This window comes from Manis pentadactyla, chromosome 8, assembly GCF_030020395.1.
Source record: "Manis pentadactyla isolate mManPen7 chromosome 8, mManPen7.hap1, whole genome shotgun sequence".
In the NCBI taxonomy this organism is placed as follows: Eukaryota; Metazoa; Chordata; class Mammalia; order Pholidota; family Manidae; genus Manis; species Manis pentadactyla.
Genome location: NC_080026.1, coordinates 43,822,037 through 43,834,206, shown reverse-complemented (window position 1 = coordinate 43,834,206; position 12,170 = coordinate 43,822,037). Strand labels below are relative to the sequence as shown.

The window sequence follows — 12,170 nt, the reverse complement described above, 5'->3', positions numbered from 1 at the left end:
ATTCCATTCACAATTGCAACAAAAAGAATCAAATACATAGGAATAAACCTAACCAAGGAAGTGAAAGACCTATACCCTGAAAACTGCAAGACACTCTTAAGAGAAATTAAAGAGAACACTAATAAATGGAAACTCATCCCATGCTCTTGGCTAGGAAGAATTAATATGGTCAAAATGACTATCCTGCATAAAGCAATCTACAGATTCAATGCAATCCCTATCAAAATAGCAACAGCATTCTTCAATGAATGGGAACAAATAGTTCTAAAATTCATATGGAACCACAAAAGACCCAGAATAGCCAAAGCAATCCTGAGAAAGAAGAATAAAGTGGGGAGGATCTCGCTCCCCAACTTCAAGCTCTACTACAAAGCCACAGTAATCAAGACAATTTGGTACTGACGCAAGAACAGACCCATAGACCAGTGGAACAGAATAGAGTCTAGATATAAACGCAAACATATATGGTCAATTAATATACGATAAAGGACCCATGGATATACAATGGGGAAATGACAGCCTCTTCAACAGCTTGTGTTCGCAAAACTGGAGAGCTACATGTAAGAGAATGAAACTGCATCATTGTCTAACCCCATACACAAAAGTAAACTCGAAATGGATCAAAGACCTGAATATAAGTAATGAAATCATAAAACTCTTAGAAAAAAACATAGGCAAAAATCTCTTGGACATAAACATGAGCAACATCTTCATGAACATATCTCCCTGGGCAAGGGAAACAAAAGTAAAAATGAACAAGTGGGACTATGCACCATTGTATATATGAAGATGTATGAACATGTACAAGAATGTTCACAGCAATATTACTGATAAGAGCTCAAAGTGGAAACAATCCAAACATATGACAGCAATAAATTGGACTAGTAAATGGTGATACATAAGGTATAATTAAACATACAACAGAGTACTATATAGTAATAAAAATGTGATACTTTGACATACCACATAGGTGAAACTCGCAAATAAAGCTACATACAAATAGGACGAACAAGTATTTACTGAATAAACTTTTAGACAAGATTCAGGTAAGCTCAGGGCTGTCATTTTTCTTTGTTTAGCAAAAGTTTTATTCACAGTCGGTACAAGTAAGAGTATAATGGAAATGTATAAATTATTTAGGAGAACAAATTCCTTTCAAGCACCCTTAAGCACATTTATAAAACTCACTCATATACTATTGATTTGTTCCACTATTCACAATACACTGCTAGTTTGTCAACTTTTTTAAGATCCAGTTTGAATTAGAACTACTTGATAGCTACAAACCTGTACTAAAAAAGACTTTCTTCATTGATTATGGCTTTTCAAACAGTACCACAATTAAACAATTTTAGTTTTCAAATATGACCTAAATTCACTTATAAAAAACAGATTAAAAAAAAATTTTTTTAAGACATAAAATACTTACATTAACTTTGAAAGCTTGTACATTGTTATCCAGAAGAAGGATGTTGCAAACCACCTCTGTATGCTGTCTGTCCCGGGCCAACTCTGATGCTCGTACATTGTAGGTTCTGCCAGCAGGCAATCGGAAATGTGAGGTCATTACTGTTCACACAAGATCTAAGTTGAAAAAAAGAAAATTCACTATATAAAAGGATAGTTGAAGATACAAAATACTTTAAAACACCAGAGTTATTATCTACTTTCAACTAACATTAAAAAGCAGTTATAAATTTTGAATTTGTAAGAATGACAGGTGTAAAAAAAGATAGCAATATAGCACACATGATTCATCACCTAAATTAAAATTACCAACCACATGGCAGAGGAGCTTTATTTTTAACGGTTCCATTGAAAAGACAATATACAAATTGTTCCGGAAGTCATATTCCTATTTAAAATATGTAAATTTAGGAGTAGCCAAAAAGGGAGAAGGGATACCCTTTCATTTTAACTACCCTCAAATTCAAACTAATTCTAGCACGATTATTCTTAAAAAACAAAAACAAAATAGAAAACATACACTACTGATTTTTGCTTCTCAATTTTCAACTTAAGAGGGGAAAAAAATACATTGCCTATGAAAGAACAGATCACACTGATAACAGCAACACATGATGTCAGAAGACACTGAGGATGTAGCTTCAAAGTTCTGAAGGAAAATTATTTAAAACAGAAAAATTACACACCCAAAATTTAGCATCATGTGGAAGAATAAAGGTAACATTTTCAGAGTCAAAGATTCAGTTGAAATCCATAAGACTTCCCTCTTAGAACCATTAGGTAACAAATGACATTTAAACAAGTATGTAGGATTTTTTTAATGAGGAAGCAAATAGTAAGAAATTTAACTAATGAGCAAAAAAATAAAGAGAAAGAGCAATTCAAATTGGTGGTATTCAATAACTGCAGCTGAAATCATAGACTGTTCATATCAAAAGGATTAAAGCTAAAAGTAAAAGTCAATAATATATATGTATAACAATTGTATAGAGGAAAAACAGCTTTGGCAGTTAACAGAGAGGGGCTAGCCCACTAAGATTCACATAAAAGACAGTGACTAATGGTTTCCAGATCCACATGAAATCCTCACTCCATACTAATAAGTAAGAAACAGAACAGACTGGAAAATTAGCAACTCTCCCTGGATCCATAAGAGAGAGGACACAGGACAAAACTGTTAACCCCAAGTTTGGAGAGAGAAATAAATACAAAGAGTCCCAGCCTACCAGAACAGACTCCCAAACAGAAACCCTCTCAATGAGGACAATTCCAAGAGTTAAAATCTTCAGGGGGGTCCCACAACATTGTGAGATTTATCTGCAGGAGCTCAACTAGACTCTCACAGTAAATATCACAGAGCAACATGTTTGGGCATCCCATGGGGTTGCCAGACCACTATGAAATACACCAGAGCAAGATGTTCTTAACAAAGGTTGCCCTCATGAGAAATTATGTTAACCTGAATTTAACTGCTCTGGGGCAAGGAAAATACTCAATTCTTGCTGACTCCAGCCTCCCAATGAGAGAAGGGAAATACTCGACTCTAGCCCATTCGAGCCAACTGTCCCACCTAAACGGGGAGAAAAAACTGAGAAACATTTGTGACATTCATAGTCCAGAGGCACAGGCTCACTTAAAACACTGAGACTTAACCATAGACTGCAGAATGCTTCCCTTCCCCAGTATCACTAAAGGCCCATTTAAAGCAGTTCCTCTTACCAGTATCTCATGTCTACCTATCAGGAAATATTTAGTGTAAACCAGAAGGCAAAAAACACAATTTGAAAAGATGCAACAAGCATTAGAACCAGACACAAAAAGAACTACCACACAGGCAATTTAAAACAACTATGACTAATATGCTAAGGTCCCTAATGGATAATGTAGACAGCATGCAAGAACAGATGGACAATGTAAGCAGAGATGGAAATCCTAAGAACTGAAAAGAAATGTTATAGGTAAAAAAACACTGTAATGGATATGAAAAATACCTTTGATAGGCTTTTTAGTAGGTGGACACAGCAGAGGCCAGAATCTCTGAGCTAAAGGATCTATTAATAGAATCCTCAAAAACTGAAAAGCAAAAAGAACAAAGACTGAAAAAAACAGAACAGAACATCCAAGAGCTATGGGACAAATACAAAAGGTATAAAATTCATCTAATGGGCATACCAGGGGAAGAGATATTGGAAAAATATTTGAAACAATAATGACTGAGAATCTCCCCAAATTAATCTCAGATAACAAACCACAGATCCAGGTAGCTCACACAACATTAAGAAGGAAAAATGCTAAAAATCAAACATAGAAACTACACCTAGGCATATCATTTTAAAACCAAGAAAATCAAAGATAAGGAAAAAAATCCTGAAAGAAGCCAGAGGAAAAAATACCTCACCTATAACAGAGCAAATGTAAGAATTACATATGACTTCTGAACCACGCAAAAAAGAGAATGCAATGAACAATTTAAAATGTTGAGGAAAAAACCCACCAACCTAGAACTCTGTATCCTGTAATATTATCTTTCAAAAGAGAGAAATAAAGATCAAAGAAAAGAGGCAAGGGAACTTGTTGCCCATAGATCCACTTTGCAAGATATACTAAAACAAGTTCTTTAGAGAGAAGGAAAATAATTTAGATCAAACTCAGATCTGCATAAAGTAAGAAAGAACATCAAAGAGGGAATAAGCAGAGGTAAATTTAAAACTTTTTCTTATTCTTAACTGATTGAACAGATAACAGTACAATACCCTCCACTTGAGTATGGGAAGGACTTAGGGAATTTGACGGGATTTTCCTTCCAAATTAGATAGTCAGAGATTTTACAGATGTGATTAAAGTTCCAAATCAGTTGAGTTAATCTAAAGAGATTGCTCTTGGTTGACCTGATTTTACCAGGTGAAAGTCCTTAAAAGAAAGACTGAGACATTCCTGGAGTGAAAGAAATTCTACTATTGGCTCTGAAGGCATAATCTGTCATGTCGTAAGAAGGCCTATGACAAGGCCATGTGGCAAGAAAGTTCAGGGGCCTCTAGGAGTCAGTGAGGAACTAAAAACCTCAGCCCTACAGTTGACTGTGTTCGTCAACAATCACATAAGCTTGCAAGAGAACCCCCAAGCTCCCAAAGTCCAATCAACACCTACGCTGCAACTTTATGAAAACCAACCAAGCTGTGCCCATACCCCTAACTCACAGAAACTAGGAGAAAATAAAAGTATATTGTTTTAAGCTGCTACATTTCTGGTAATTCATTACACTCCAATAGGAAACTAATCCATGTTTCATAATGGTACTACTCAACCAACAAACATTCACAAGATACAGAAAATATACAATACAAAAGATGAAGCATGATCTCTTTGTGCATGTTCCACTCTTGTCTATAATGGATTTATATTTCCCTTCTTCCTGACTCTGCCTTCCCTTCACTTGGGGGTGAGTGGTCCAGCCGAAGACATAAGGAAATACAGGAATAATAGCAGAATTCAGAAATTAATTTTAACAGCTACCAAAAAAAGAACACTGGCCAATGTTACAAAATATCACAATGACAAAGAATGGTACAGGAATGACAAGATCAAAAGGTATAAATATATTTCTACCAACAATAGTCCTTCCCATTTACTACTACACATTTGTGTTTGACCCTGGATTAATGGTTTCAATGAAATTTCCATGTAAAATCATCCAGATACTTCTATAGTCTTGAAAAGTATCTACCTTTTAAATACACATAACTTGACAAATGGCACAATTATGCCATTGACAACCTAAATGCCCATAGACAATAAGAAATAAGCCAAATAAGCCTCCTCAGAATTTCTATTACATCTTGAAAAAACATTTCAAAAAGGTTATGAGCATCTTAATATGTGACCTCAGGTTGGCAGATGAGAAGAGTGTCTGCTTTTCTTAGAAGAGACACCTCTTCATAAAAAACTATAAGCTTTTTCTATTCACTTATGAAAGCAAGTCCTTCTTTTAGAAGTGCTAAGAGAATGTAATTATTTATAGTCTCAGTTCAGCAAAATATCAAACGTTTCTAGGGGGCTTTACTGATCATCCTCCATCCTACATATAAACTTTCATAAAGTCATCAAAGGAGACTATACGCACAAAGACTAAGAATTCTTTAATTAGTTATTGCCTTCCTGACTAATCACTAAAATCAGGTTTATGTTATCTCAGACAACTCTCTAACTGGTATCCAGAGAATGTTAATGAGATTATTGTGCTTTAAATATTATAGTTTTATTGTAAACATTATGTACAAAGTACAAATAGATTATTTTGAAAACCAATTAACATTAAGCAAGTATTTTATTGGGTATTACTCCCATTTTTGGCAAAAACAACACGTTCAGTAGCCTTTCCACGGGTATGAAGTTATTAGGAAAACCGAGTCACACATTTTTTAAAGACTAACCAATTCTACTCTTAGACAACATTCTCAGATAAGCCCATCCTGGAAGTAGTCAATCTATTTGATTCCATGTTTAAACAGATTTAGCAGATTATAAATGGGAGGTTAAAACCCACTGTTCTTTACAGACCAGGGAAACCTAAACTTGACTATCCAAAGTATGGAATATTCAAACAAAAAGAATTAGTAATAAGACAGCAGGACATTATAATTAACATATGTAAATATTTTTTAACAGAATAAAACAAACCCAACCCTCTATCCTCAAATTCTCATGTTCCTTACATTTATATAAAAATTATTTTTAAAAATTTTAAATCACAACTCCTTATCATTATGGAACTTACATTCTAGCATAAAATATTTTATCTTCCTATAGCCCTTTTGAAAGTGCCTTCATAAGAGGCAGTTTACTGATTGAGACCATTAATGACAAGTAGACAAAGAAAGACTGGTTTTAACACAATTGTCATTATGTATTCAAGACCTTCACCCCCACCTTAAAGGATGCTGGGCACTGAATAAATATTCCTTAAGTGACCAGATAAAAAGTATAACAAATTAAGTATATATTCTTAGCTATTCTTCTGAGCCTGTATTTTTTAGAATCATAGGTCTGAAATAATTTAACTTAGAATCTTAAAATTGTTCCTACTATTCAGTTTCATTAACACTAAGTTACTTTCTTGGGAAACTTAAAAACATCAGACCTAAAGCATAACTGAATTGTCTCACAGCTCTTGAGATTTCTCCATAAAATAAGGTAATACTTTTAGTTACCAAGATTCCAAATATATTCACACTTCTTGCCACATTTACTTTCATTTCATAAAGCTACAATTCTGCTTGATTTCTAGAGGATTTTATTACTTGAAAAATTTCTCCAAATTGATGCTTTAGAAAGGAGAAGATCAAATAAAATTCTCCATATCATCTTTCTTTTTTCATCTGAAAGGTGTTTCAGTACAACTAATATGTATGTATTAGTTTATTAATAATATATATTAGTTTGAAAATAATATATATGTATTATTGTCAGTAGAAAAAGAACCTGTCTTTTTAAAAAAATATATGAATTGTGATCTATCAAATGTTCATTCCCTTACATCCAATGTACTAGCAGAATTTTAAATATAAGAGATCTAAAATTATGATAAATTTTGTCTACAGACATTAAAAACTTAATATACTATATTTAAGTGAAAAGAGCTGAACATAAATGGACATATTCCAACTATAAAAATAATGGGACAAATATAGTAAGAGACAGAAAAAGCACTTGGGCAAATTCACACAGTGATTGGTAAATTAAATTCTGGGGATTAAACTGTTTTATGTTCAGAATTATATTACTGTAATATAAATGCTTTCTGTTTAATAAAAAACAATCACATTCTTTTAACTTCAAGATCAAAATGGCAAACATTTAGTTTATTTTTTCCATTACCATAAATGCAGATTAAAGGGTTTAGGCTGTCACAGAGAGACACAAATGACATGACTACAGCTGTACAAGAAAGATGAAATAGATGGCAGAGAATGAAAGCAGGGGACAGACACATCTTCCTTGACCTGAAAGTCTATCTGTGGAAAACACAGTTAACATCATACTTAATGATGAAAAACTGAATGCTTTCCACCTAATATCAGAACCATCAGCTCTTACCACCTCTATTCAGAATTATACTGGAGGTATGAACCAAGGCAATTAGTCAAGAAAAAGAAATACAATTCACTGAGATAAGAAAGGAAGAAGGAAAACTATAATGTTTGCTGATGATATAACCATCTATATAGAGAATGCGGGAATCTACAAAAAAGGTACTAAAACTAAATGAATTTAGCAAGGCAGAATAGAGAATCAGCATGTAAAAATTGCCTGTATTTCTACAAGCTAGCAACAACCAGAAATTATAATTTTAAAATAGTGTAAGTTATTGTAGTTTTAAAAGAGAAAATTTCAAAACACTGCTGGGAGAAATTCATGAAGAAAATAATAAATGAGATATATTATGTTCACAGGTTGGATAATCTGTAGATCCCATGCAATCTCAATAAAAATCATAGTAGGCTTTCTTGTAGAAACTGACAAACCAATTCTAAAATTTGTATGAAAATAAGAAAGACCTGAATAGAAAATGAGAATACTTGAATTAAAAATTATTGAAAACTTTGAAAAAGACAAAATGGGAGACTGTATCTACTGATTTCAAGACTACCAGAAAGTTACAGAAATCAAGTGATTGCCTCAGCAGCACACGTATTAAAATTGGAATGACACAGAAAAGATTAGCATGGCCTCTGTGCAAGATGATATGCAAATTCATGAATAATTCCATGTTTGAAAAAAAATGTTACAGAAATCAAGACATTGTTGTACTGGCATCAAGACAGAGAGAACAATGAAACAAAATAGAATCCAGAATGAGACCTACATAAAAATAGACAACTAAATGTTGAGAAAGATATAGTAAAAGCAATTCAGTAGAGAAAGGGTAGTCATTTCAACAGATAGCTGAAAAACACTGGATATACCTTAACAAAAAAACATAAACTTCAATCCATATTGTACCTATGCAAAAATTAACTCAAAAAGGACCAAAGATCTCTGCAGAATCTAAACCAATAAAATTCTTAAAGAAACATAGATTTGGATTAAGTAAATATTTCTTAGAAACAAAACCATAAGCATGATCCTTGAAAGAATAAATTGATATATTTGACTTCATCAAAATGAAAACATCTTTTTTAGAAGACATTGTAAAGAGAACAAAAACACCCAGAGAGCATATATCTAATAAAAGACTTGTGTTCAGAATATATAAATAGCACTGAAAACTCAATAAGAAAATAAACAACCCAATTAAAAATCAAGCAAGATCTCTGAACAGATACTTCACTAAAGCAGGTATGTAGATGGTAAATAACCACACAAAAAAAGATGCTTAACATCATTAGACATTAGGGGCACATGCAAATTAAAATTGTAATACAATATCACTAGATACCTATGAGAACAGATGAAATAAAAAATACTGACAACAGCAAATGCTGGCAAAGATCAGGAGAATGAATCTCTCATCCATGACTGGAGGGAAAATAATATGTTACAACACCAGAAAAGAGTTTTGCTCTTTCTTACAAATTTGAGCTTAACTCCAACTTTATGAGCAATCCATTCCATTTCTAGGTAACAAATGCATATGTCCATATAAAAACTTGTACATGAATGTTTACAGCAACTTTGTTATAAACAAAAAGTGGAAATCGAACAAGTGGAAATGGATTTATTCACATGAGGTACACATTTATTCACCTGTATACTACTAGTTAATAAAACAGAACTATTTTTAATACATGCATCATCATGGACAAATCTCAAAATAATTATTCTGAAGAAGCTAGATCAAAAAAAATACATACTGTATGATTCCATTTATATAAAATTCTAGAAAATACCAAGTAATCTTTGATAGCAGATCAGCAGTTGCTGGGTAAGAGAGCAGAGTGTGCCAGTGTAGGAGAAGGGATTGCACTGGGACACACGAAAACATTTCGGAGTAATAAGTATGTTCATTCTATTGCCTTTGGTGGTGGTTTTATAGATATCTATAATATGCCAAAACTTATCAAATACTATAGTTTAAATATATAGTTTATTACATGCCATTTTACCTCAATAAAGCTGTTATTTAGCCAAACCACTTAAAGGGCAGAATACAGAGAGAATTTTGATGTTCTGATTCATAATTTCCTGGTTATATAACAAGATTCAATTATTTATATTTTGGCCAGTTTTCATTATGTTAACATGGCTGATTTCTTCTACTAATAGCAAATGGAGATAGTGCAAATTAAAATTAATATTCACTTTTAACCCTAGATGTCATGACAAGTTCAGATTTAGAGATTGGTCTATATAGTATAACCATAAGACCTGTTATTAAGAAAAGAATGATGACATTCAGATGTATATTTATTCTACTTAACCTCTCATTGCATTTGCTTCATCTATAAAATGGGCAAAGTAATAGCACTCACCTCAAAGGGTTATTGTAGGGACCATGATATAACACAGGTGGGTGCTCTAAGCTGAAATACAAACTGACTAATCTTCAAGCGGTTAATTTGCTGCCAAAGAAAAAATGTATATGTCAATATTAAGCAGATCTATACAATACAGCTCATATATAAAAGACACTACTTGTTTATGCTTTCATTTAGAAACCCTTGTGAAATAAAAGAGCACAGATGAAAAAACCAGATCACAAGTTCCATAATCATAAATTAAAACCTTCTATTAATGTCATTATAATTCATGCTTACTGGAACAAAATGTCACTGAAAGTAAAATACATTTGTATGATCAATGTAGCAAAAGGAAATATGGAATAAAAATTAACTTGGAAACTAGCCCCATGGTTTTTAATGTACCAGTTTCCAGAAAAGACTAACATTTTTCAAGTAAATATTACATAAATTTTACTTACATCAATAGTAGTTTTACTAATTGCTAACGAGTCTACATAAAATCATCCAAATAAGAAAGCACTGAAGTGGGTTCAGATTTACATTAAGCATAAATCAGAGCATGAAACAACCTCAGGTATCAATTACTTGAAAGTAACTACCTTTGTTGGATTCAAATCTGTTTTCATCAACCTGATGTTTTAAATATGAAAAAATATTTAATCACCTTTTTAAAGGCAACTTCCTTGTTTGATTTGTTCTGATTTTTTAAGAACACTAAAGAAAAATGGAGGGAACACTTCCAGAATGGCAGAGTGGGGAACTCCATAGTCCAGTTCTACACTGAAGCAAAAATACTGGCTGCCAAAAGGAACTTTTCCAAAACTATGGGAATTAAAAAAAAAAGGATTACAATACGCCAAGGAACTTTAATTCAAGATAAATGCTGAATTTGGTAAAAACAGAAAAAAGTTCCATGAAATTTTTGACTTGACCTATTCCCAACACATACTGCCCAGTAATTTTCAAAGGTAAATTTGAAAATCAATCACCTAGCAATCATAGTAGCTATAAGCAGGGAGCCTAGCAACCACTGGATGGGGTAAAATGAATGTGGAGCTCCCCCAAAAGCCCCATTTCCTGAGAACTGTCATAATATGATGATTTTATCAGCTACCAGGAACTCCCACTTACAGAACATGTGTTTAATTTACCTGAGAGCAGCCTTTTATCCAAAGTGCTTGTCAAAAATAGCAGTGGCAGGAGCCAAGACAGCGGCATGAGTAGGGCAGCAGAAATCTCCTCCTAAAACCATATATATTTTTGAAAATACAACGAATACAACTATTTCTAAAAGAGAGACCAGAAGATAACAGGACAACAGCCAGGCTGTATCTACACCTGCGAGAACCCAGCGCCTCACGGAGGGGGTAAGATACAAGCCGCAGACAAGCGTGACCTGAGTGTGCCAACCACCCCAGCTCTCTGGTGGTGGAGTCGGAGAAGGGAGGGAGTGGGAGCCCAGGACTGCTAAATACCCACCCCTAGTATCCACACCGGGAGAACGGACACACAGTCTGCTGGATACTATGGAAATGGAACAGTAAAACCTGCGAGTGGGTCCCCACAGCCAGCGCCCCTGGGACAAAAGAAAAGCGAGTGCTTTTTGAAAGTCTTAAAGGGACAGGAGCCTCACAGCTGGAGGGAAGCGTCCCAGCACACTCAACCCAGCAGTTGGGAATCCTGGGGAACTCCGGGCGCCCTAACCCCCTGAGCAGGAGTGCAGCTCTGAGGACCCTCAAGGCGATAAACAGCCTCCCGCCCATTCCCCCTCTGGCGCAGCCCTGCCATAGCGGGGTTGCAGCCTGAGACTGGCAGCGCCCCCAGCAGGCACTCAGAGCCTCCTCCACAGCCGACCGGGCCAGACTCAGAGACCCCCATCAGTGTGCAGCTGCCCAACACAAGCCACTAGGGGTCGCCATTCCCAAAGGAAGGGAAGGTGACAGGCAAGCAGGAAGGGACTTTGGTCTCCCAGCTGACACATGTGCCAACAGCCTACGACAACCTCTATTGCCATGAAAAGGCAGAAGAATTTGATACAGACAAGCATAAATCAGACATCCCCTGAGACGGAACCGGGGGTGATAGATTTAACCAATCTTCCTGAAAAAGAATTCAAAATAAAGGTCATAACCATGCTGATGGAGCTGCAGAGAAAAATGCAAGCGCTAATGGATAAAGTTGGGAGGGACAATACAGAAATACAACAATCTCTGGAAGGACTTAAAAGCAAAATGGACGAGGTGC

The 12,170-nt window shown here is 34.7% G+C and overlaps 1 protein-coding gene and 1 non-coding gene across 13 annotated transcripts in view; one reads left to right on the top strand and one right to left on the bottom strand.

The window, feature by feature from the left end:
• Nucleotides 1-12,170, bottom strand: part of PTPN4 (protein tyrosine phosphatase non-receptor type 4) — a 258,996-nt gene that overhangs the window by 207,828 nt on the left and 38,998 nt on the right. For 8 of the 12 annotated variants that reach the window (XR_008998840.1, XR_008998839.1, XR_008998841.1 and 5 more), the window contains exon 2: nt 1,430-1,584. Coding sequence is in view for 8 of the 12 variants with exons in the window: in XM_057505706.1 (XP_057361689.1) it covers nt 1,430-1,567 (138 nt within the window). In the remaining 4 variants the exon portion in view is untranslated. Of the gene's footprint in view, nt 1-1,429; nt 1,585-9,935; nt 10,026-10,590; nt 10,749-12,170 lie in introns of those variants that run through there. The other 4 variants (XM_057505698.1, XM_057505699.1, XM_057505700.1 and 1 more) reach the window with 3 other exon arrangements.
• LOC118913020 (U6 spliceosomal RNA) lies at nt 8,134-8,239 on the top strand. The gene has a single exon (XR_005025045.2). It is a non-coding gene; the product is annotated as a U6 spliceosomal RNA (small nuclear RNA).